We start from the raw sequence: 27,819 nt of genomic DNA, 5'->3' as shown, positions 1-27,819 counted from the left end.
GTTCTCCAGAGCCTGGCAGGAGTTAATCTTTTACCAAGCTCAGCCAGTTACCATGCAGAGGACAGAGACACAAGCAGAAGGGGCATGTCCCTTTAAGGAGAGGAGGACACTTTTCCTTACAAGGCAGCAGAGAGGAGCAGCTGCAGCAGCAACAACAGTACAGGAAACTGCTGAGCCCTGGCTGCAGCCCTGCTGCACTGCAGAGCCCTCCCTGGGAATGTAGGACAGCAGGGGACACGGGGGTCCTGTTATGTAACGCAGCAGGCCAGTAAGAGGAGCGCTGCAGCTGCTGCAATCTCCTGCAGCCCTGCTGCTGCATCCCCTGCAGCTCATCGCCTGTCCCCAGCCATCCAGGGCAGCCTCTCGCCCAGCCATCATGCTCATCCTGCAGAATGAAGACCACAAGAGGGACTGAAGAGGTCATTGCATGCCAGGAATGAATGGTAACCTTGTTTTGGGTCACACTGCACAAGCTTAATGTTTAGAGAGCCCCCGAAAGAGTCTGGTGGACATGACTATGCGCCGTACCGACCCCTTCCGGCTACGTTAGCGGTAGATCTGGAGCTCTATGACCGCAGAGGTTCCGTGCACCTGTACCATAGAGGTTCCGGCGGTCTCTCCTGTAGAAGGCGCATGTAGTTTCGCAGAGGCCATGTCCTTGCCTAAGCTGCTCCGCGGGGGAACCGTCCTCGCCGCGGGTCTGCGGAACTGCAGGATGTGCTCCTCCGTTGCGCCACGCCGCCTGCGCGTCCTGGTGGATATGGATGGCGTGCTGGCGGACTTCGAAGGTGGCTTCTTAAAAAAATACAGGACTCGATACCCCCAAGAGCCTTACATTGAGCTGGAGGACCGCCGAGGATTCTGGGTGTCCGAGCAGTACGAACACTTAAAGCTGGGGCTCAGCGTAAGTCGCTACGCAAAACATTAACCTGTTACAACTAACTAGCTGTAGTATAGCTAACTATAAATATTACATTGTATAGCACTGACATCTTCTGCAGCACAGTACAGAGTACATAGTCATGTCACTGACTGTCCTCAGAGGAGCTCACAATCTAATTCTGCCATAGTCATAGTCTAATGTCCTACCATATTATCATGTATTTATATAGCACTGACATCTTCTGCAGCACTTTACAGAGTACATAGTCATGTCACTGACTGTCCTCAGAGGAGCTCATAACCTAATTCTACCATAGTCATAGTCTAATGTCGTACCATATTATTATTATGTATTTATATAACACTGACATCTCATTCAGCACTTTACAGAGTACATAGTCATGTCACTGACTGTCCTCAGAGGAGCTCACAATCTAATCCTACCATAGTCATAGTCTAATGTCCTGCCATATTATCATGTATTTATATAGCACTGACATCTTCTGCAGCACATTACAGAGTACATAGTCATGTCACTGACTGTCCCCAGAGGAGCTCACACTCTAATCCTACCATAGTCATAGTCTAATGTCCCTCCATATTATTATTATTGTGTATTTATATAGCACTGACATCTTCTGCAGCACATTACAGAGTACATAGTCATGTCACTGACTGTCCTCAGAGGAGCTCACAATCTAATCCTACCATAGTCATAGTCTAATGTCCTACCATATTATCATGTATTTATATAGCACTGACATCTTCTGCAGCACATTACAGAGTACATAGTCATGTCACTGACTGTCCCCAGAGGAGCTCACACTCTAATCCTACCATAGTCATAGTCTAGTGTCCCTCCATATTATTATTATTATGTATTTATATAGCACTGACATCTTCTGCAGCACATTACAGAGTAGCGTACATAGTCATGTCACTGACTGTCATCAGAGGAGCTCACACTCTAATCCTACCATAGTCATAGTGTAATGTCCTACCATATTATTATTATGTATTTATATAGCACTGACATCTTCTGCAGCACATTACAGAGTACATAGTCATGTCACTGACTGCCCTCAGAGGAGCTCACAATCTAATCCTACCATAGTCATAGTCTAATGTCCTATCATATTATTATTATGTATTTATATAGCACTGACATCTTCTGCAGCACTGTACAGAGTACATAGTCATATCAGTGACTGTCTCCAGAGGAGCTCACACTCTAATCCTACCATAGTCATAGTCTAATGTCCTACCATATTATTATTATGTATTTATATAGCACCGACATCTTCTGCAGCACATTACAGAGTACATAGTGATGTCACTGACTGTCCTCAGAGGAGCTCACACTCTAATCCTACCATAGTCATAGTCTAATGTCCTACCATATTTTTATTATGTATTTATATAGCACTGACATCTTCTGCAGCACATTACAGAGTACATAGTGATGTCACTGACTGTCCTCAGAGGAGCTCACACTCTAATCCTACCATAGTCATAGTGTAATGTCCTACCATATTATTATGTATTTATATAGCACTGACATCTTCTGCAGCACATTACAGAGTACATAGTCATGTCACTGACTGTCCTCAGAGTAGCTCACACTCTAATCCTACCATAGTCATAGTCTAATGTCCTACCATATTATTATTATTATGTATTTATATAGCACTGACATCTTCTGCAGCACATTACAGAGTACATAGTCATGTCACTGACTGTCCTCAGAGGAGCTCACACCCTAATCCTGCCATAGTCATAGTCTAATGTCCTACCATATTATTATTATGTATTTATATAGCACTGACATCTTCTGCAGCACATTACAGAGTACATAGTCATCTCACTGACTGTCCTCAGAGGGGCTCACACTCTAATCCTACCATAGTCATAGTGTAATGTCCTACCATACTGTTACCAGTTGATGCTTTCTGATTGGTAGACGTGGAGTTACTGAGAGTTCCTATTATCGGGCTTTCTGTCAGAGTGTAAAATGGTAGGATTCTTTTAGTAATCGGGCTTAAAGTGACGTCTGATTGCTATTATTTCTTTCATCTAGCCTGTGTTACTACACATGGATATATGTATGAGAATGAAGCCTGATAATAGTTTAATTTTTATCTTACAGGAGAAAGCCATTAGCATCTGGGAATCAAAGAACTTCTTCTTAGAATTAGATCCCATAGATGGCGCCGTAGAGGCCGTGAAGGAAATGTCTGAACTGCCCAAGTAAGGTTGCTTTAGCTTGCTAACAAACAATAATTTGTAATAATCTGAATTTCTGTGCTGAAACTTCTCTGGCAGGGAAGTTGTACCATTCTGGAACTGCATTTTGTCCTGTTGCTTTTTTACTTTTAGTGCTGTAACTACCAGGGTAGTAACCTTTTACCTCCCCCTTAATGTGGGAGTGTCACCATAAAAATCAAATTTCAATAGCAACTGTTCTGAGAACTTACCGGTAATAAGTTATAAAGATGCAAATCCTGCATTCAAAACTTTTCTGCTGTTATGGTTTGGAGTTATCACATATTTTAGGAGCACTGGCCCTTTAATAATCAATGCCAAACAGTTGCATGCTGGGGGTTCTTTTTATCTATAATATATTCCTCCTCTTCCCTTTATTCCCCTGCCTAGCTGCCTATCTGAAACACAATCCTCTGCTCACTCATGTTTACAAGCAAGGCTGAGGTGACTCAACGATTGGAGGAGAAAAGACAAAAGTAAAGGGCAGAAATGACTTCACGAGTTAGCCTTAACTGTGGGCAAAAGACATGGCCCCCACCAGGAACAGAATTCTCATCATTTACTATAGAAAATTCACTGAAATCAAAACGTGGACAGTACAATACATGTGTTATGTAAGCAGATCAAGTATTTAGTATTTATCTACCTATATATGTGTTTTTTCCTGGCATAGTATGGCTAATCCTACTGCTTTAATAGACCAGCAGATCAGCGCAGTAATGGTGCTTTGCTTCCTCCAGCGCCAAGTCCTCTTGTGCTCCCTCTGCAGCTGCTCACTCTCTTCTGGTCTTCTGCCCGTCTTGTGAGGTCATGTGACATGCAAGAGGACTTGGGCCAAGGCGGAGGCAGAGGAGAGGGAGCTGCTGCACAGGGAGAATGTGAGGACCTGCTGCTGGAGGAGGTAATGCATTGCTGCTGAGCCAAGCCGCTTTCTCTCCAGCGAAAAAAGTAAGCAGTTAAAATCTGACAGAACCGTCAGGTTTTGGACTAGTCCACCTCCTTATGGGGGACTATCATGTTTTTCTTTGATTTTAAAAGCACTTCCTGAACTGCAGTTGCTAAGGTTGCTAAGTCTAACTGCTAAAATAGTGTGCAAGTGAGTGGGGAGGCTGGCTGGAATCTTACTGTTTTGGCAGTTAAACTGCTGTTCAGGAAATGCTTCTGAAAACAAAGTGAGAATCCCCCATGAGGAGATAACCTGGCCCAAAACCTGCTAGTTATTTCTGATTTCAACTGCTTATTTTTTTTTTCTGGAGTGGCCCTTTAAGGGGAAAGAGAGGATGAGGCGTGGCAGCCAGGGGAGGATGATCCCTGGGGAGGGAAAAAAGCAGTAACTATAGCCCTTGTGATTTTGGGGATGCCCTCTCGAGACCGGATTACCCACAGGACAGCAGGCAATGGTAAGTCTGACGATAAGGGGGTCCATTGTAGACCTCAGGGAGGCCACCTGTACTGCAGAGTTGGGAATGGAGTATTTGGAGAGGTAATTTACCTATCCAAGCTCCAGTGACACATTGTCCATCATCCTTATGGTCTCTGCATCCATGGCTACAGCGGCGTCACTCATCATGCGACTTGCCGGTACATACCAGCAGGTTATGTGATAAGAGACGCCACTTGGATGCTGAAGAAGTGGGTGAAGGGAGATTGTTAGTTAAAGGACCACTGTGGCGAAGTAGTTTTCTTTCAGAGTAAAATGAGCTATGAATCACTGTTCTCCTATGTTGCTGTCACTAATAGTAGTTCGTAGAAATCTGACAGAACTGACAGATTGACATTGACCAGTCCATCTCTTCATGGGGGATTCTCAGTATTTCATGTATTCTTTACAAAAGTAATCCCTGGAAAGGATTTATATAAAGATGCAGGCCACCCCCTTGCTGTTTGCACAATATTATGGCATTTGGACTGAGCAACCACCATTCACTAAGTTCTTTTGACAATAAAGATAACCCTGAGAAACCCCCATGAGCAGATGAGCTAGTCCAAAACCTGTCAGTTCTGTCAGATTTTTACTACCTACTGCAAGTGACCGCAACATAGGAGAAGACAAATTTATAGCATATTTTACTCTGGGAGAGATTTAATTTTTATTAATGTGTTTTTATGTACAGTATTGTAAATTTTACATTTGTTTGCACAGGGGAGGACCTCTGGCTACTTCATAATGACATAAAAACTGGAATAGTAACTAGTGAATGACCACAGTCTGCATCAAAAGACTGAGACAAAAGTGCAAAAGCTTTGTGAATAGAAGCTCTATATACAAACATACAACAATTGACCCAGTAAACCTAACTATCTAACTGAAGATACACACAGTAAATATATACCACTATACCATCAGCGCAGTACAGAGGGCTGCAGGCAAGGAGCGAGGTCAGACAGAATGCAATGTTTGTCAACAAGAGAGCAAGGTACTCAAATCATTTTTTTAAATTAGAAAAACAATGTTTATTTGAAGTACACAGCAGAAGTGCATACAAAGTGTAGTATGCTAAGAGGTCCAAGAATAAAGGCTACTATAGTCATGCACCAAACGGGTAGATCAGACATGGGCAAACTTGGCCCTCCAGCTGTTAAGGAACTACAAGTCCCACAATGCATTGCAGGAGTCTTACAGCCACAGTCATGACTCATAAAGGCAAATGCATTGTGGGACTTGTAGTTCCATAACAGCTGGAGGGCCAAGTTTGCCCATGCCTGGGGTAGATAGTCAAAACTGACTTTCGCAACTCATACGAGGGGGTCTACTAGTAACGTTTTACTTATAATCCGTAACTTATTATGGTATATGGATGCAGTTTTGTCAGTGTCATTATTGCTCCCTAAGCGCATGATGCTGAGAAAATCAGCCCATTGAATCCTTTATTACTTTAATGCTGGGAATACACAATGCTTTTTTACGGTTGCTTTTCCATCCGATCGATTTTCTATTCATTTTCCACTCAATTTCCCGCTCAATTCTCTCATCTTTTCTCATCTATTTCCATTCACTTCTATGAGAAATCGGTCAGAAACACAATCGAAAATAAGATCGGACATGTCGGAAACGTATCTATCGAACCATCTATCTGCCGAAAAAATTGTATGGTGTATTCCCAGCATTACAGATTGTGTCGGAAGTGACTAAAGTGTGAGACTGCAAAGATTATGTATCACAGAGTGATAAAGTTCCCGCATTTGAAGGGTAATAGTGCCGGCCGAAAAATCCCTCTTTATTCTGTTCAAACTGCGTCACCATCTGTCTTGAAAGGTCACGTCGTGTTTGCTTTCGTGAAGGGGTTATCAGGCATGGCACACAGCGTGCAGACACCTTAGACATGTGCGGTTCATCATCAATAACTGTCCACACACTACCGTCACTGAGGCCAGCTTTATTCATGAACATTGGGATGGTGATTCGTCTGTCTTCCAAGATTAAACACTTCACTTTCTTCACTGTGGCCATATCATCGGTCAGTGATGGTCTTCCAGGTCTTGGCTCGTCTGAGAGGGGCATGCGACCACTTTGGAAATTCCTTTTCCACCTCACAACAGTGTCATAAGATGGACAACCCATAGACTGCCATCCTCTCTCTTAAATAATTTGCTCTGCAATATTACCCTTCACAAGTAGGAACTTTACCACACTGCAAGCCTCAGTCTTTTCTATCTCACACTTTAAAGTGAACCCCTAGACTAAACCCTAATTTTTAGCTGCACAGAAGAAAACTGCCTGGGCATTTTTCCCCTGAGCTGTGCAAAGCATGATGGGATTTCTGATGTTGTTGTTCTCATTCTGCTGTTTTGGTGCAAATTTTTATTTTTTCGAATTTGAGATTTGAAGCCTTGCCGATTGGTTTCCGAGTAGCCTTTTTTTTAGTTATTTTTTTGCATTCTCTGACTGGCCAAATACTTCCGAGTTGTTTCTGCATTCGCTGATTGGTCCAATGTTTCCGAGTTCTGTGACTCATCTGATTTACTGGTCTGGCCGGTCAAATTAATTACCGAGTTGTGGTAATGCAGTATTTCTGCGTAAATCCGATTTCCGTTTTCCGATCGGAATCTGAGCGCAAATACAGATTTCCAATCGGAAATGCGGAAATTTCAATCTCGAGAAATCTAGATCAATATAGGATCTGTTCACATCTCTGTTTAGTTCCGCTAAGTGGTCTGATTTTAATGCCAATTTATTCCCGGCCCTTAGTCACTTTCGGTACAATCTGTAAAAGAAATAAAGGACTCAATGAGCTGATTTTCTCAGAATAAATTCTCAGAATAAATCTCGCTTCAGACCTCAAAGATAGCAGGGGCATGTGTGCCCCTGCTAAAACGCCGCTATCCCGCGGCTAAACGGGGGTCTCTTACCTTCACAATCCCCTCCGTGCAGCGGGGGAGCGCTTCCGCATTGGGGCAGGGCTAACCGCCGCAGCCCTGCCCCACGCGCGTCTGTCAGCGTGTATCTCCGCCTCTCCCCCGCCCCTCTCAGTCTTCCTTCACTAAGAGGGGCGGGGGAGAGGCGGCGATGCGCCGCTGATAGACGCGACTGGAGGCAGGGCTGCAGCCGTTAGCGTTGCAGTGGGGAGTTTGGGGGTGAAGGGACCCCCGTTTGGCGGCGCGATAGCGGCGGTTTAGCAGGGGCACACATGCCCCTGCTAACTATGAGCTCTGAAGCGAGATTTATTCTCGCTTCAGAGTCTCTTTAAAACCTTATAATAACCTTGATAAGCATTGAAATTAGGATGTCAGTGTATTACAGATACCACGATGCATCCTCTACACTCTGTCGTTTTCATACAGCACAGAGAATAGCTGCTGGCACAAGAATAAACGGAACTGGCTGTGTGTCGATCAGCTGGGAGAAGCTGATTCCATAGTACAAGTAAATTGTTACTTAGCATAGTTCTGCCTGTTTGTGCTGTGCCACAGCTCTGCTTCATGTACTACAGAATAACCTCGTTATAATAAACTCGGGTATAGTAAACAGTTGGCTATAGTAAACTACCTCTCCAGGTCCCGGCCAAGCACCATTATAAGGCTATGGGAGCAATGCCTGGTATAGTAAACTCTGATATAATAAAACTTCTGTTATAGTAAACATGTTTTTTGGCCCCTAAATGATGCTGACTCTGGATATAGTAAACAGTGGGCGGTGCATGCGTCATATGTCACTGGGCAGTGCATGCATCATATGTCAGTGGGCAGCGCATGTGTCATATGTTAGTGGGCGGAGCATGCATCATATGTCAGTGGGCGGTGCATGCATCATATGTCAGTGGGCGGCGCATGCGTCATATGTCAGTGGGCGGTGCATGCGTCATATGTCAGTGGGCAGTGCATGCGTCATATGTCAGTGGGCGGTGCATGCGTCATATGTCAGTGGGCGGCGCATGCTTCATATGTCACTGGGCAGTGCATGCATCATATGTCAGTGGGCAGCGCATGTGTCATATGTCAGTGGGCGGAGCATGCATCATATGTCAGTGGGCGGTGCATGCATCATATGTCAGTGGGCGGCGCATGCGTCATATGTCAGTGGGCGGTGCATGCGTCATATGTCAGTGGGCGGCGCATGCGTCATATGTCAGTGGGCGGTGCATGCGTCATATGTCAGTGGGCAGTGCATGCGTCATATGTCAGTGGGCGGTGCATGCGTCATATGTCAGTGGGCGGTGCATGCGTCATATGTCAGTGGGCGGCGCATGCGTCATATGTCAGTGGGCGTAGCATGCATTATATGTCAGTGGGCAGTGCATGCGTCATATGTCAGTGGGCGGTGCATGCGTCATATGTCAGTGGGCGGTGCATGCGTCATATGTCAGTGGGCAGTGCATGCGTCATATGTCAGTGGGCGGTGCATACGTCATATGTCAGTGGGCGGTGCATGCGTCATATGTCAGTGGGCGTAGCATGCATCAAATGTCAGTGGGCAGTGCATGCGTCATATGTCAGTGGGCGGTGCATGCGTCACATCTCAGTGGGTGGACCAGGGGCATAACTAGAAATCACTGGGCCACCCTGCAAAACTTTAGATTGGGCCCCCACCCCCTGCACACTGAATAGGGACTGTCTACAATTCTTTGTCTGCAAAACTTTGTATGATTCGTTATCAGTGGCTGAGCAGATGCAGTCATTAGAACAAATGTGCAGAGAGCAGAAAGTTTTTTTCTCTCCTTGCCCTTAGTTGTCAGTCTCTCAGGACAGGGCCCCCTGTGGCTTCTGGGCTCCCCTGCGGCTGCATCCCTTGCAGGGTCTATTGGTACGCTGTTGGGGTCGGGCATGCGTCATATGTCAGTGTGAAACCCATGGTCTGCTGCTCTCTTCAGGCTGGTTGCAGGCGAGTTGATGCCTGATAACATTTGTAAGACAAGAAGAATGGCCCCGGCGCTGGATACACAGTACTGTACAAATAAGCAGTCTGGGGATGAGGAATAATGTGAATGTAAACAAAAAAGGATGCAGCGTTACCACTCCCACTTTGCAATCACTGATAAAAGTATCAGCACAGTCCTCCCACTCCCCTTGTTAGTGATGACGCTCCTGGTAGTGTGTGGAGTGCAGTACAGGCCACTTTCACTTTTAGTGCAGATTACAGTGGGCCATCTTGCTGCAAAACTAAGGAGAGTGGAGAGGAGAGTGCTAAGTCCCGCCCACAGAGGTATCGGAGCCGCTCGCATTACAGATGCGAGTGGCTTATTATGATTGGCTGCATTTTGTTTTGTTTTTTAATTCTTTATTTAACCAACAAGTTATTTCCAGTAATATCCAAAAAGTATGTCAATACAAAATATTAATACACCGTTACTTTAAACATCTTAAAAAAAACTTTACATCCTTGTCCCAGAGGGCTTCCCTCCCCCCACCCCCGTGTCTCCCCTCTCCTAGTCCGACCCATCTCCAGTGTTCCCGGTACGATTCTTCCTGAGAACACCTTCTTGGAATCCTTGGATCAAGCCACTCCTATTTTATTTTCTCTGTAATGGGATATAGCTGGGAGCACACCCTCTGGTCTCAGGCCATCCCATAGAAAGCCAAGAAAAGAATAAGAATCAGAATCAGAATCAAGTTTATTCGCCAAGTACGGCAGTTGTCGTACCCGGAATTGGTTGTGGTACACATGGCATCTTTACATGACAGACAGAACAAGAACAACAGGAATTACAATGAGACAGGTATAGCAACATGCAGATACTGGTGAACATTCATGAGAGCTCTGGCACACTCATGGGAGCACTAGCAGCTAGGGTGTGGGCCAGTACTGCCCAGAGTGAAGAGAGTTCGGAGATCGGGGTGCTGGCTAGGTGATAGAGTTCAGGTGGAGAACAGCTTGAGGGAAGAATGTGTTCCTGCGCCTGGTGGTTCTGGCGTAGATGGTCCTGTAACGTCGGCCTGTTGGCATGAGCTCGAAGTGGCGATTCCCCGGGTGGGAGGGGTCGCCAGAGGTCTTGGAAGCCCTAGACCTGAGTCTCGCCATGTGGAGTAGGTCTAGTGGAGGCAAGGGTGATCCTATGATTTTCTCCGCAGTGTCAATTACCCTTTGAAGTTTGTGCTTGTCCTTGGCGGATGCTCCTGTGTACCATACTATGACAGAGGAACAGAGTATGGATTCTGTGGTAGCGGTATAGAAGCTGGTCAACAGTTTGCGCGGCATGCCGAATCTCTTTAGTTGACGCAAGAAGAAAAGCCTCTGCTGGGCCTTCGAACCACCACCACTAGATAGAAAAGAAATCCAATAAAAGATAACAAGATACTTATCACATCCATAAGGCTGACCAGCAGCATAGTAGAGTAAATGAGGCCAGCGGGAGGTCTTGGTAAAGACAAGACTATGGTCTTGATATCTTGTTATCTTTTATTGCTGCCATGTTTTAAGGAAGATGTTGAAATAAAGTTTTGCAAGTTTTATATGGAATAAGTGTTGTTGCTCCTGGTCCTTCCGTTCTTCAAGTGGATTACTATTCATACTTATAGTATTTCTGACCGGATGTGCACCGCTTTGGAAGTTGGCTGCTCTGTATCAGGCAATATATTGGTGTGCACTCATTGGCTGTATTCTTTGGGTTTAACTAGATAGAAAAGAAATCCATTATAAGTGAATAACCTGGACACTGGTCCTTCAGGGCTGTCTCTAACTTCCCAATCCCCTCACCTAGTAGGCTAATGCTTCATTTTATCCCTCCACTCCTATATTCTTCCGTTTCTCTGAACTCCAGCCACTTGTTCCATCCCCAATTTTTCCTTCCCATGGATTATACACGAGAGTTCTTCCATCGAGTGGATTTGGTCGATTTCATCAAACCATTCCTTTAGAGAGGCGGCCTGTTGAGACTTCCAATCAAAATCCTTGCCGCATTAACCAAGTGCATCCCCAAGGAACCTCTATCATTTTTAATCCCTTTCCCCACCAAATGTAACAAGTACACCTCAGGGCTATCTGACTCGGGTATCTCTGCCAATTTCCATATGTATCATTTTATTTTCTTCCAAAATGTGGCAAGACCCTCGCATGTCCACCACACATTCATAAATTCCCCTCTTTCCTCTCCACACCTCCAGCATGTGTCAGGCATAAGCAAACTTGGCCCTTCAGCTGTTAAGGAACTACAAATCCCACAATCCATTTGCCTTTATGATTCATGACTGTGGCTGTCAGACTCCTGCAATGCATTGTGGGACTTATAGTTCCTCAACAGCTGGAGGGCCAAGTTTGCCCATGCCTGGGCTAGCTCCACATATCTTATTTAGTCTAACGGGAGTATAATAACACCTCATTACTATTTTATAACCAGACTCCTGTATTCTTGTCGAGACTGAAGCCCCAAACATCATCCTAATAATCCTCTCCCATTGAGTAGTCGTCAGCTCCCTCCCAATGTCCTTTTCCCATTGTATTTTATATTTCAAAGTGTAATCATCGTCCTCCTCTAGTATTTTATATATTTTTGCCAAGGTGTCCTTTGTTGGTCTGTCAGCTAAGCAGAGCTTCTTAAATAGGGTCAATTCCCTTGATAGTATCTCCTTCGTTCCCATTGAGATCAGATTGGCTGCATTTTAAAGACAGGCTTCATGATTGGCTCAAGTGTGAGCAGAAAGTTTTGCAGGACACGTGCTGCAAGTCCCGCCCGCGGAGGTATCGGAGCCACTCACAGGGAGCGATTGGCTGCCTCTGTTCAGTGACGGCTGCAATTTTTAAGGGCTATGCAGCCCTAAGGTATACTTAACCTTGTAGTCTACCAAATGTGCAAGTGCTTGTACTGTACCTCCAATGGGAGGGCAGAGCTGCTCCTGTGCAGCAGAGAATGTACCAGGGCATGCTGGGCCATTTCTAGGACAAGTGCTTGTACTGTACCTCCAATGGGAGGACAGAGCTGCTCCTGTGCAGCAGAGAATGTACCAGGGCATGCTGGGATATTTCTAGGACAAGTGCTTGTACTGTACCTCCAATGGGAGGACAGAGCTGGTCCTGTGCAGCAGAGAATGTACCAGGGCATGCTGGGCCATTTCTAGGACAAGTGCTTGTACTGTACCTCCAATTGGAGGACAAATCTGGTCCTGTGCAGCAGAGAATGTACCAGGGCATGCTGGGCCATTTCTAGGACAAGTGCTTGTACTGTACCTCCAATGGGAGGACAGAGCTGGTCCTGTGCAGCAGAGAATGTACCAGGGCATGCTGGGCCATTTCTAGGACAAGTGCTTGTACTGTACCTCCAATGGGAGGACAGAGCTGCTCCTGTGCAGCAAAGAATGTACCAGGGCATGCTGGGCCATTTCTAGGACAAGTGCTTGTACTGTACCTGCAATGGGAGGACAGAGCTGTTCCTGTGCAGCAGAGAATGCACCAGGGCATGCTGGGCCATTTCTAGGACAAGTGCTTGTACTGTACCTCCAATGGGAGGACAGAGCTGCTCCTGTGCAGCAGAGAATGCACCAGGGCATGCTGGGCCATTTCTAGGACAAGTGCTTGTACTGCACCTCCAATGGGAGGACAGAGCTAGTCCTGTGCAGCAGAGAATGCACCAGGGCATGCTGGGATATTTCTAGGACAAGTGCTTGTACTGTACCTCCAATGGGAGGACAGAGCTGCTCCTGTGCAGCAGAGAATGTACCAGGGCATGCTGGGCCATTTCTAGGACAAGTGCTTGTACTGTACCTCCAATGGGAGGACAGAGCTGGTATGTGCAGCAGAGAATGCACCAGGGCATGCTGGGATATTTCTAGGACAAGTGTTTGTACTGTGCCTCCAATGGGAGGACAGAGCTGCTCCTGTGCAGCAGAGAATGTACCAGGGCATGCTGGGATATTTCTAGGACAAGTGTTTGTACTGTACCTCCAATGGGAGGGCAGAGCTGCTCCTGTGCAGCAGAGAATGCACCAGGGCATGCTGGGATATTTCTAGGACAAGTGCTTGTACTGTACCTCCAATGGGAGGACAGAGCTGCTCCTGTGCAGCAGAGAATGCACCAGGGCATGCTGGGCCATTTCTAGGACAAGTGCTTGTACTGTACCTCCAATGGGAGGACAGAGCTGCTCCTGTGCAGCAGAGAATGCACCAGGGCATGCTGGGATATTTGTAGGACAAATGCTTGTACTGTATCTCCAATGGGAGGACAGAGCTGCTCCTGTGCAGCAGAGAATGTACCAGGGCATGCTGGGATATTTCTAGGACAAGTGCTTGTACTGTACCTCCAATGGGAGGACAGAGCTGCTCCTGTGCAGCAGAGAATGTACCAGGGCATGCTGGGATATTTCTACAACAAGTGCTTGTACTGTACCTCCAATGGGAGGACAGAGCTGCTCCTGTGCAGCAGAGAATGTATCAGGGTATGCCGGGCCATATCTAGGACAATTTCTCATATAGTAAACCACTTTTCCTGGTCCATTGGAGTTTACTACAACGAGATGATACTGCACCTTTCTTCATACTGTCTTCATCAGTACAGAATACAGAATACTTTATTTTGCCAAGTACAACAGGGGGGTTGTACCCGGAATTATTTTTGGCACATACAGGGTTGGCAATGGTACAGTGCATGGCTCCTTGCATCTCAAGGAAACTGCTGTGCCTTGATTTTTTTTATTTTTTTTTGACCGAAAGAGAAGTGGACTTTTCCCCAGATTCCTGAGACGTGACCTTTGATAGTTTAAACAGCAGACAATACAAACACAAAGGTCTTGATTAAAGTTAGGCACACACTACACAATGCTGTTAATAGATTAGGCAGCAGAGTTAATATAAACTTCAAATCCAGTGAAGAGATATCGGAACCACAGCATTTATCGTCCATCTACAACCAAAATAATGATGGGACTCGTCTGTTGGTTGGGGGAAGGGGAGGGCGCAGATTTGGCAGTACACAATCATGGTACAGCATCGGGCAGATTAGGCGAGTATTAGGTCGATATTAGGTGAGATTTCTGATGGTTCCTTCTCTAATACTGTATCTAAACGTGCCCATTCAAGGAAATCTAAAGGAAAAAAAAGATCAGTTTACCTTACCTGGGGCTTCTTGCAGCCCCCTGGAGTCATCTTGTGCCAGCTCTGTCCTTCTGAGACCCTCTAGCCAGCAGTGGTGACCCCCGCATAGCTGGCTATCCATGCGCCTCCTCACCGCGTCCCTGTGCACGGTAGCGTTCTGGATTGGTGCAGTATGGCAACAGTAGCGTAATCAGGATGTGTGCAGCTTGAGCCTGCGCAGCTGTGTGCTCTCATTCACTGATCACTACTACACCGCCATGGGGTGGGAGGGGTTGGGGGGGGTTGTTGGATCGTCGGCGCATGCTATTGCCAAAAGAACAAGAAGATGAATATCTATGCCCCTGGAGTGGTTAGGGAGCAACCGCGGGGCGTAGATATACTGCCGCTCACACGGCTAGTGCCTCCCCCTCCAAAAAAAAGTCCCTGTTATCCCCCTGAGGCATGACAGTTAGTTGAGACTTCTTGTTGCCTGAGTTCTGGTTAACAGGGACTTTGCTGTTGTTGTTATTTTTTTACACTATCAACCGCTAACCACTGTCTGTTGTGCTGACAGGTGGAACTAGAACAGGGGTGTCAAACTCAAACACAAAGTGGGCCAAAATTGTACACTGGCACCAACCTCAATATTTACTGGTTACCTTCCTCCCTTATAGAGTTCCCTGGTGTCTAATGGCCCCCCTCCAACCCCTATACAGTTCCCTGGTGTCTAGTGGTCCTCCGTTCCCTATATAGTTCCCTGGTGTCTGGTGCTTTCCCCCATATTGCTTCCCTGGTAATCTAGGGCTTCACCTCCAGTATTCAGTAGCTTCCCTCTTGGTCTAGAGTGGGCCAAACATAATGCAAAGTCGGGAAAACACTTGGGGGCCAAATTTAATGTCTCTGAGGGCCACATTTGGCCCGCGGGCCGAAGTTTGACATGTATGAACTAGAACAGGCATGGGCAAACTTGGCCCTCCAGCTATTAAGGGACTATAAATCCCTCAATGCATTTGCCTTTATGAGTCATGACTGTGGCTGTCAGACTCCTGCAATGCATTGTGGGACTTGTAGTTCCTTAACAGCTGGAGGGCCACGTTTGCCCATGCCTGACTAGACTATAAAACAGTGATGCCACGCCCACTACTTGATGTTATAGTTATGGATAACATGATAATGTAACGTGGATAAATGGAGAATGGCTGAAGGCTGCTGAATCTCGGTATAGATCATATGTCATTAGTCAAAAAATGACAACTCTGTGATTCTGTGAAAGGAGGATGTATTAATGTGTACCTGTGATGAAAGCCATCTCAGGTTCTATACTTACCTGGGTCTCCCTTAAGCCCCCTTGAAGCCGCTCAGTCCCTCGTCGTCTCCCCGGGTGGCTTCTGACTCGGCCAGGCTACCAGGCCGCATTGTGGGTGACAGGAGCCACCCGGGGAGATGGCGAGGGACTAAGTGGCCTCAAGGGGGCTTAAAGGTGAACTGAAGTGAGAGTGATATGGTGGCTGCCATAGTTATCTCCTTTTAAACAATACCAGTTGCCTGGCAGTCCTCCTGATCGATTTGGCTACAATAGTGGCTGAATTACACCAGAAACAAGCATGCAGCTTAATCTTGTCAGATCTGACAATTATATCGGAAACACCTGATTTGCTGCATGCTTGTTCAGGGGCTATAGCTAAAAGTATTAGGGACAGAGGATCAGCAGGATAGCCAGGCAACTGGTATTGCTTAAAAGTAAATAAATATGGCAGCTTCCATATACCTCTCACTACAGGTGTCCTTTAAGGCTGGAAACCCCAGGTAAGTATGGATCCTGAGGTGGCTTTCATCTTAGGTACACTTTAAAGCGGTATCGTCACCATAAAAATCTAATTTCAACCGCAACTGGTCTGAGTGTATTAAGTGATAAAGATGCTAATCCTGCATTCAAAACGTTTTCTGCTGTTATGATTTGGAGTTATCATATACCTTAGGAGCACTGGCTCTTTAGTAGTCGGTGCCAAAGAATTGCATGCTGGGGGTCCTTTTTATCTATAATGTATTCCTCCTCTTCCCTTTATTTCCCTGCCTGCTGCTTATCTGAAACCTGATCCCCTAATCACTTGTGTTTACAAGCAAGGCTCAGGTGACTCAGCAGATCCTACAGGAATTATTGGAATGCCTGGAGGATGTAGGAAACAATGTTAAAAAAGAGGACATGTCATGCTTTTGCAGGATGTCTGGTTAGCCTTGCTAGCACTAGCACTTCTCCATAAAGGCATATTTTGGCTCAGGGCACACGGGCTGTAGTGTGAAAGCACCTGCGGAGAGATCTGCTGTATTATTCCAGCAGCTGTTTGTGTTTCTAGCTGCTTCCTATGGAAAATGCAATAGGCCTCAGGCATGTTTTATGCTGTTACATGCCTGTTGGGATAATCTGCCCCCAGAGGCTACACATATGTTCACACCCAGAGCTGTATGCAAGCCGTGTCCACAAGCAACCCGTGAGAGAGGCAGAATGCACTCCATTATGTTAAAGTGGACCTGAACTCTTGCACAGGACAGAAGGAACACATCGAGAAGTGCACCCTGTAGGTATTTAGAGAGTTTAGCCTGTCTAACTCCCCCTCATCTGTGACTAATCACAAGTTGTAATTTGATCTCTCAACTGTCAGCTGGCTGCCTCGGCAGAGCAGCTAATTGGTAAACACAGGATGTTAACCCTATGCCTGCTTCCATGAAAGCAGGAAGTAGACACACTGCAGATGTATTGCAGGATTTGTATCAGCTGTAACAAAGACGTGTTTCTGTAAGGTTATTATGCCGTTGCTTATCTTTTCGAGCAGAGAGGAAGTTCTGAGTTCAGGTCCGCTTTAAGTTGGCCATACACGATTCGATCTGCCATGAGATCCGCTATTAGATCAATCCCTCTGTGATTGAATCTGATCAGAGAGGGATCTATTGCCTGCCCACACACTGCACACAGATTTCATCATGAAATCTATTGGAAATCTTCCTGCTGCTCCACCCCACAAGGTGTCCCACCAATGTGACGTCATGTGACCGGTGTCACATGGTACAGGCGCGCGCAGTGATACACCAGTGGAGGAAAAGGGTTTGCGCTGATGGACAGGTGAACCCACAAAACTGCACAATGGCACGGGATGGGGGTGGGGTGCAGAGGACACACACAGATACACACTTAGGGGGACATCGGGCGTTGTTACCGCCGTGCACCTGATCGATGATTCTCAATTAAGTGATGTATGGGGACCCTTAAAGGTGTCATCAAGCAAGTAATAGTACCCAGAAAACGACTTACCCGGGGCTTCCTCCAGCCCCTGGCAGCTGCTATGTCCCTCGCTGCAGCTCCGCTCTCCGCCGCTGGCTCCCGGTCGTCCTCTACTGTGCCTGCACGTAGTACAGAGTGTACTGTGCAGGAGGTGATTGACAGCGCCGCTCGTACAGCTGCAGTAGAGGACGACCTGGTGGTCGTCCTGCGCACCGTCAGGGACCCGGGGCCAGCTGCAGAGAGCGGAGCTGCAGCGAGGGGCATAGTAGCTGCCAGGGGCTGGAGGAAGGCCCGGGTAAGTAGATCTCTGGGTACTATTACTTGCTTGAAGACACCTTTAAAGAAAACCTGTAACGGAATAAACCTCCCCTGGGGGATACTCACCTCGGGTGGGGGATCCTATTGAGGCTTCCCCCGTCCTCCTCGGTCCCATGGCGGCGGCGATAAAGCTCCCCGAACGCTTCCTGGCTCCAGCGCAGGTGCAGTATCGGCTCTCTGCTCGGAGATCGCTGTCGGGCCGCTCTACTGCACAGGCGCAAGTCTCCTGCACCTGCGCAATTCTGCACCTGCGCTGTAAAGCGGACCCGACAGTAATTGGGTATTTCCGTCTATCTCCATGCTGAGAGCCACAAAAGCGCCCTCGCTGGAGCCAGCGAAGGTAAATAAATCAGCGCTTGTCAGGCTTGTCGAGGGAGGATTGCAGGACACTTCGGGGGATCCAGCGCTGGACTGCCTGCAGCTACAGGGGAGGGGGAAGCCTCATTGGGACCCTGAGGCTTCCCCCTACCAAGGTAAGTACCCCCCAGGGGAACTTTTTTTTGTTAGTCTCTTTTAGCTCGAGATTGAGGAAGATGGATCTAGCAGCGTCTCCCTGATGACGAGTGCTCCCCTGATTTATCTTCCTCTATCTTCCGGCCGGTAGGTATGTACGACGTCACGACGGACGCAAACGAGACTTCAAGCGATCGCGGTACTTTGTGCCGGAGTCATTGGGAATCTTAATGATCCATGCGGCGGTGACAGTCGTTATCACCGTGCGACGCTAAGCGACGTTCGCGTGATTGTGCACCTGTACACATGTCGCAAGATCATGGAAACGCCCACTACTCGCTCAAAACAATTGTCCGTCATCGGGAAAATTGTCTAAATATCATGAGGTGGGTACCGGCCTTTAGTGGTTTTGGTTTGATAAAGTTCTCAGGGTCTAGAGCTCTTTGGCCATCACATAAAATCCTGCAGACTTGGACTGGGTTTGTGTACAATGATTTAGTATTAGTCTGCCATTGATGTGCTCCCCGCTGATGAGATTTCCTCTTTCCCTTAATTTCATGTTGAGCGACATAAACTTTGCAACAGTCACTTGGCTAAGCTGCTACCTTTATTGGCCTCAATTCACTAAGCTTTATCAAACACTTTATCGAACGTTTGATAATTTACCTCATGGGTAAAATCTAATTTTGAATTCACTAAGGTGTTATATATTTATCGAATGTTTTATTGATAAAATGTTCAATAAGTCTATAACACCTTAGTGAATTCAAATTTAGATTTTACCCATGAGGTAAATTATCAAACGTTTGATAAAGTGTTTGATAAAGCTTAGTGAATTGAGGCCATTGTGATCTATGGTCGAGTGTAAATTATACGCAAACTGATTTTTTTGTTTCATCCGCAGCACTGATGTCTTCATATGTACCAGCCCGATCAAACGCTATCAGTACTGTCCTTATGAGAAGGTAAGAACTATAATGTCACGTCATAATCTCATGACAAAACAACGATGATCCTTCCATAGTCAACGTCTAATGTCCTACCATATTATTATTATAATTATTATGTATTTATATAGCACTGACATCTTCTGCAGCACATTACAGAGTACATAGTCATGTCACTGACTGTCCTCAGAGGAGCTCACACTCTAATCCTACCATAGTCATAGTGTAATGTCCTACCATATTATTATTATGTATTTATATAGCACTGACATCTTCTGCAGCACATTATAGAGTACATAGTCATGTCACTGACTGTCCTCAGAGGAGCTCACACTCTAATCCTACCATAGTCATAGTCTAATGTCCTACCATATTATTATTATGTATTTATATAGCAGTGACATCTTCTGCAGCACATTACAGAGTACATAGTCATGTCACTGACTGTCCTCAGAGGAGCTCACACTCTAATCCTACCATAGTCATAGGCTAATGCCCTACCATATTATTATTATGTATTTATATAGCACTGACATCTCCTGCAGCACATTACAGAGTACATAGTCATGTCACTGACTGTCCTCAGAGGAGCTCACACTCTAATCCTACCATAGTCATAGTCTAATGTCCTACCATATTATTATTATGTATTTATATAGCACTGACATCTCCTGCAGCACATTACAGAGTACATAGTCATGTCACTGACTGTCCTCAGAGGAGCTCACACTCTAATCCTACCATAGTCATAGTGTAATGTCCTACCATATTATTATTATGTATTTATATAGCACTGACATCTCCTGCAGCACATTACAGAGTACATAGTCATGTCACTGACTGTCCTCAGAGGAGCTCATACTCTAATCCTACCATAGTCCTAGTCTAATGTCCTACCATATTATTAATATGTATTTATATAGCACTGACATCTTCTGCAGCACTGTACACTATAATCCTGTTGTCTTATTGGCAGTATGCCTGGGTGGAGAAGCACTTTGGACATGAGTATCTGGAGCACATCATACTCACCCGAGACAAGACAGTGGTTTCTGCTGATCTTCTCATTGATGACCGGCCAGATGTAACAGGTAACAGCGAAGACTGAAACATCATTACCAACTCATGCTTTACAAAAGAGACAGAAAACCTACCAGTGTGTTTTAGGGGTTCTGAGGGTGGTAGGAAAAATAAAGGCACCGGCGTCTAGTGGAGAAAAATGGTGCCACCATAGATTCTAGTGCAATTAACGTTAATACGGCGAAAAAAGCAGAAAAAAGCGCCTGATAAATATCGTTATCAACATTAGAACATTAAAGTTTTTGAAGTAAGTTATCTGTTAGAAGCTTGCACCGTTATAGTTTTTGTCATATTATTTCGTTTGAATGTACAGATTTTACGTTATCAGACATATTATCGTTTCTATATGTCTAAGGGTGTCTCTGTAGGGGGAGTGGTTAGGGTTAGGCACCACCAGGGGGAGTGGTTAGGGTTAGGCACCACCTGAGGGTGGTTAAGGTTAGGCAGCACCGGGGAAGGGGGGGGGGGGAGGTTTGGTTAGGGTTAGACACCACCAGGGGGGTGGTTAGGGTTAGGCGGAACCAGGGGAGGGTTCTGTGTGAGAGTAGGGTTGGGTTAAGCTGTATTGTTGAATTGAGTTACGATTTTTAACGTTAATATATCTTCGTTATCAACTCCTGTCTAGGGTTGAGCCGAAATTTTCGAAATTTCGCGTTACTATAATTACGCATGCGAAATTTGCTATTACGATGCGAAATTATGGTAGCGTAATTGCCATTAAAATCGTAATTGAAAATACCGTAAGCGTAATTTTCAACGCATAATTTCGCGTTTCGTTCATAACGTAATTTTGCGTTAAACCATAACGTAATTTCGCATTTCTTTGTAATTTCGCGAATTTGTTAGCTATAAAAAATTACTTGTTCGCATTAGCCAATCAGAAGCGAATCAGCGGTAGTCAGACGAACGCTAACAAATTTTCCCATATAAACGCTTTTTCGCGTTAAATAATGTAAAAACTAAGCATGCGCAGTTCAAGGGTGTAAACTACGCTTACAAACGTTTGCATGCAAGGCAAACGTAATTTCGCGATACCCACCGTAACGCGAAAACGACGCGAAAATTAACGCTTACAGTAATATGAACTATCGTGAAATTACGTTATGTAACTACGCTTACAAACGGTTGCATGCAAGGCAAACGCAATTTCGCGATACCCACTGTAATGCGCAATCGGTGATCAGAACGCCACGTTTGCATAATCAGCGGTAACTGCGCAATGCTAAACGCTCCCATTCCCAACGTTCCCATCGGGAACAATTAGCTGACGAGTCCCGAACAATTAGCGGTAATCGCTGCCAAGTGTCCATGTGAACCGGCCCAAACCTTAACCCCCCCCGGTGCAATTCATCTTCCTGATGCCTAACACTAACCCCCCCCAGCGCAAACCTCCTTCCTGACGCCTAACCTTAACCACACCCCAACCCACCCACCACAAAAAAAGTAAATATCGGGCACCGCCATAATCGCCCATAGAAGTGCCTGATATATAATGGGCACCGGGGCTGTCCGCTATGGAAACTGCAGCTACAACTAGCGGGCACTTGCGGTTAGATATTTATATGTCTAGTGCCCCTCCCTCCCCTGCACAGTTCCCCGGTGTCTAGTGGCCTCCACCCTCCCCTATACAGTTCCCTAGTGTCTAGTGACCCTCCTCTTCCCCTATACAGTTCCCTGGTGTCTAGTGACTCCCTACCCCCCCCCCCCCCATACAGTTCCCTGATGTCTAGTTGCCCTCTCCTCCCCTATACTGTTCCCTGGTTTCTAGTGTTTCCCCCCACCTTCCCTGATGTAGGGTCCCTGGTGATCTAGGCCTTGACCTCACATACGGCTTCTCTGGTGGTCTAGAGTGGGCCAAACATAATGCACAGTAGGGAAACCACTTGAGGGCCAAGTTTGATGGCTCTGCAGGCCAGTGTTTGACATGTATGTCCTACGAAGAAATATAGAGCTCTATGGCCATCCTCTACTGTTTTGCTATTTCCCGATTGTACTGTATTTAAAATAGTTACACAGTAAATTGTGCACTTTTAACGTGACACTGAAGCGAAAAAAAACCAACAACTTTTAATATAATAAATTGTATGTGTAGAATGGAGAATTTGGTCGGAGAGCTCAGAGAAACTCTTTTGCATAGATAACAACTGAAGTATCTTAAGGCTGCTTGCACACCAAGACGTTACAGGCGCACGTTAGTGCGCCTGTAACGCTCCCCCAACGCACAGCAATGTAACACAAGTGGGCTGTTCACACAGCCCACGTTGCGTTACATGTAACGCTGCACGTTCTGTGCAAAGTGCAGCATGCTACGGCGTTGGAGCGGCTATAGCCGCGTTAGACTGTTTGCACATGCGCAGTGGGGGGCGGAGAGGAGGCGGGGAGAGCCAGCTACAGTAGCCGCGCACATGGCTACTTAATATTCACTGCACTGGCGGGCGCTGATTGGCCGGCGGGACCACGTGATGCGGAGTGTCTCGCTCCGCATCACGTGGTCCCGCTGGCCAATCAGCGCCACTCTGGGAGATATTATGGGCATCGAGCAGCCTAACGCGGCTCACTCTACCGTCGGCTTTTGCAGCACCATACGTTGTGTTAGGTGCACGTTATGCGACCTTAACGTGCCACCTAACACAACGTCTTGGTGTGCAAGAAGCCTTAATCTTCCTGTACTGGAAACAATATGAGACTCGTATATTTGCTACCAATGTTCTATTTCTTAGCTGTACTACACATACAAATCAATATATCATAAGTTTATTTTCACTTCAAATTCCTTTTAACCACCCTGGCGTTCTGATAAGATCGCCAGGGCGGCTGCGGGAGGGTTTTTTTTTAAATTAAAAAAAAACTATTTCATGCAGCCAACTGAAAGTTGGCTGCATGAAAGCCCACTAGAGGGCGCTCCGGAGGCGTTCTTCCGATCGCCACCGGCGCCCAGAATAAACAAGGAAGGCCGCAATGAGCGGCCTTCCTTGTTTTGCTTACACCGTCGCCATAGCCACGAGCGGAGTGACGTCATGGACGCGGCAGAGCGGCGGCGATCGGGCAGCACACGCGGCTGGCAAAGTGCCGGCTGCGTGTGCTGCTCTTTATTTGGTGCAAATCGGCCCAGCAGGGCCTGAGCGGCACCCTCTGGCGGTGATGGACGAGCTGAGCTCGTCCATACCGCCAGGATGGTTAAGAAGATAATGAGGTGTAATAGAAACAGCAAAAAAATGTAATTGCAGTCCAAAAAATGTTTTCAACTTTTAATACAAAAAACACAAACAATTTCAGACATTTTTGTTCATCAATTGATTTTATGAGAATCGGATGGTAGTAATTTATACAAATACATCGATAATTGTGTCAATCGGCTCTCCATGTCGATCACAGGATAGTACAAGATTGGCTTGGAGTAGTTTTAATAGTATTCAGACAACAACATTACCATAGTTCTTTTTGACCTGTTATAGCTCTTCATTCCGCCTTTATAAGAACAAATATCCTATTATACAGAAAAACAATTCCGTTATGTAGATTTTATAAACAGCAAGATGCTCGTTCTAAGTAGATAAATACTTGTTTTACTTACATAACATATGTATTTTACTGTACACATTTTGATTTAAAGAGAAACTCCGACCAAGAATTGAACTTTATCCCAATCAGTAGCTGAGACCCCCTTTTACATGAGAAATCTATTCCTTTTCACAAACAGACCATCAGGGGGCGCTGTATGGCTGATATTGTGGTGAAACCCCTCCCACAAGAAACTCTTAGGACCGTGGTACTTCTGGCAGTTTCCTGTCTGTGAACCTTGTTGCATTGTGGGAAATAGCTGTTTACAGCTGTTTCCAACTGCAAAAAAAGCATGCAGCAGCTACATCACCTGCCAACAGTAAAAATGTCACCATGTGATAAATGTCAGAATGTAAATCAGGGATTTAAAATATTTTACAATGGGCAAACACTGACTAAATCATTTATACATAATTATTGTAAAAATGAAGCACTTTTTTTAATTACATTATTTTCACTGGAGTTCCTCTTTAAGTGAATTTTGTATAGTAAAAAAAGAGAAAATAGGTAGGCCCAGTTTAGACTTAATCAGTTGCTCTCAGTTATAACTGAAAGAAAACTGATTTTCAAAGTAATGCCCATGTTTTTCTATGGCACAGTTCCCACTATACGCGTTTTAACTGAAATCTCACTGATTAAGTGTAAAAGGGGCCTTACAGGCATTTTCCACCTTTACTGCCTCTGACTGAAGCCAATCCTGATGTCCTTTCCTTTTCTCCTAGACACTACATTGTCATATCTAGCTTGCTTTGTAAACACATGTAAGCACAGCATAGATTGTATTTCAGCAGCGTCTGCAGAGGGAGGAGGTGTATTTACCTACTCAGCCTCCTGTCACACTGAACTGCTCTTAGCCAATCAGTGAGGAGCAGGAACGTGGGAAGGGGAGATAACAAGCTTCCCTCTCCCCAGCAATGTACCAAATAGAGCCAGGCTGACTGACTAAGGTTCATTACAGCAGACACATGTATGATTATATTGGAATGCTTGCAATGCAGGGACAGGATGTAGACTGCATAATAAACACAGAGCAGTGGGTAAATGGAATTTGATTTTATGGCCAACAATCCTGCTTGAAGAGGAACATCCAGTACGCAGTGGAGAGCCCCAAAATGATTTGAACTAATATCCAGACCAGTGCCAGTGCGGTGCCATATATGTTATATCATACATTTGTGACCGCATATTTTTAGTACCCACGGCCAATACAATTCTTAAAATGATTTAATGGAATCAGATCAACCAAAGTAGTTTCTTCCATTACCATATGCCAAACTGTGCCATCCACTACACAAGTCTAGAGTATGTTTTTAACCTATAAGCAGCTTCAATAGAGTTATCTGGTTTGAGAGAAGTGTGCTGCTTTTAACCTCTGTCTACAGAACTCACCGTGCTGTAAATTCTTGGAATGATTTTATGTCTCTCTAGCAGAAAATACAGAAACTGAGTTCAGAAGTTCTTTGTTATTGTCTCACACTGCCCCCTAGTGACAAGTGGCCATACATACACATTTCAGCAGTACTAATTAGAAGCGAGAAAATGTAACAAATAAATAAAAAGGACTAAATAAATTGGCCTGGAGCACTTGCAAGCCTCTAAATAAATTGGCTACTAAAGGGTTAAAGGTGCCCATACACTTATCTATTTTTCCCTGGCAGATTTGTTGAGAAAGTTCTCTGCTTCCCCTCCCTGGATACAGCAGAAGATGTTCTGCATTATTTACACAGCTTAGTATAGCAGATCACAATCAAATCCTTTTGGTACAGCGATGGCCAATCTTAACATTTAGCTTCTGAGTGAACTAGAGCAGTGTTTCTCAACATTTTATTGGTATGTACCCCTTTTAAAACCTTGTACTCACCAAGTACCCCCTAGCATAGCAAATATTATCACAAGTACCCCTTGACAAATATATATTTAATTTTAGTACATGATAATTGCTTCTAAACAATTTCCAAGCATTTACTGTTGCTTTTATTTTGCAAAATCACAGATTTGGTGTTGTTTAAATAATATTTATCATTGTCTAAAACTCTAAATTTGTTATTCTTGGTGAAGTATATCAAGCCTGAGTACCCCCTGGAACCAACAGAAGTACCCCCTGGGGTACGCGTACCACACGTTGAGAACCTAGGAACTAGAGGATTGAGTATTAACCCTTCCAGTAACTTCAAAGCCAATTGTATCTTTTATTTCCCATTTGTTATACAGGTATGCTGTGTTTAATGTTTGAGACCATAGAGGAAATTTGAGTTCCATCTCACGTTAATGTAATTTATAATTGTAATGAACCCCTTCTTCCTCACAGGAGCAGAGGCCAACCCCACCTGGGAACACATCCTCTTCACGGCTTGCCATAACCGCCATCCTAGCGCCGCGTCACCCGTCAGGAGGCTGCAGTCCTGGAGAGACAACTGGAAGGCGATTCTGGACAGCAGGCGCTCCCAGCTCTTTGAAGGATGCAGATTAGGACTGAAAGATTAACCAATCAGAACAGAGCTTGTCTCAAATCCCTCCTCCCCTTTGGGGCTTGGGTTGGATGATCCTTACTGCATGGAAGCCGAGGGAGTTGCACTGGCCCAAGCAAAGAACTCCCCCAACCTGCCTCCTGGAATGGTCTAGTCTGTTACAAGGGAGGGGCCATGTGAGAATGCATGCGCACAAATGCCTAAGCATTACTGAAAACCTGGGCTGGTAGGGAGTCTTAAAAGATACCAGATGCAAAAGCATCTGGTAAAAACTGAAGCTGTACTGGGCAGGGGGACATAATCAAATACTCACCGCACTTCCCGTTCCCCTCCGTCCCCCGCCGCTCCTCTCTGGTCCGTCCTGTTATCCTGGGCGACTTCGGTGACTCCAAACTCGGACATGCTGCGCCGTGCATGCGCAGTATGTTGGTTCTGCTCCCCTGTGGGCATGCTGAGAGACGTCACTGGACAGGAGCATGTGTCTCCAATCAGCACTCACGTCGGGATGCAGGAGCACGCCCCTGTCATGTGACATCACTACGTGGCCATAGGGGAGAAGGATGGACTTACTGCGCATGTGCAGCGCAGTATGTCCGGGTTTGGAGTCGCCGAAGTCGCCCAGGACAATGGGACGGACCAGAGAGGAGCGGTGGAGGACAGAGGGGAGTAGGAGGCGAGGTGAGTATTTGATTATGTTCAACTGCCCAGTCCCAGTACAGCTTCAGCTTTTACCATATGCTTTCGCAACTAGTATCCTTTAAATACACTGTCTAAGGATGCATACGCACAAATGCCTAGGCATCACTGCAAACCTGCAGGGTTGGCTTAAATAACACTGTATTGGAATGCATATGCCAAAATGCCTAGGCCTTAAAGTGACCACTAACCGTACAATTTTTAGCGAAGAATCCTTCAAGCGATCAGATACATGCAATCAGAAATATAATGTCGTAATACATAGATTGTTTACCCGGGAGTCGACCTTGTATTTGACAGGCAGAGGCAGTACCTCTGGACAAAGTCAGCTGGCATAATGCATTGATTATTTTACAATCCACAAACCAATCTGTGCTTCCTATCCATCACAACCAATTATAAAAATGTTTTTCTGATCGACAAAATTGGCATCGGAAG

General features: G+C 45.7%; 1 protein-coding gene across 1 annotated transcript; it reads left to right on the top strand.

Annotated features, from left to right (window-relative positions):
- Window positions 1-110: 110 nt before the first annotated feature.
- Window positions 111-26,822, top strand: NT5M (5',3'-nucleotidase, mitochondrial). The gene is made up of 5 exons (XM_068246425.1): window positions 111-904; window positions 3,029-3,129; window positions 19,534-19,594; window positions 20,553-20,667; window positions 26,526-26,822. The coding sequence occupies exons 1-5, from the start codon at window positions 569-571 to the stop codon at window positions 26,699-26,701; spliced, it is 789 nt and encodes a 262-aa protein (XP_068102526.1). The 5' UTR covers window positions 111-568; the 3' UTR covers window positions 26,702-26,822.
- The last annotated feature ends 997 nt before the right edge of the window (window positions 26,823-27,819 follow it).

This window comes from Hyperolius riggenbachi, chromosome 7, assembly GCF_040937935.1.
Source record: "Hyperolius riggenbachi isolate aHypRig1 chromosome 7, aHypRig1.pri, whole genome shotgun sequence".
Lineage (NCBI taxonomy): Eukaryota > Metazoa > Chordata > Amphibia > Anura > Hyperoliidae > Hyperolius > Hyperolius riggenbachi.
This window is presented reverse-complemented; position numbering and strand designations above follow the sequence as displayed.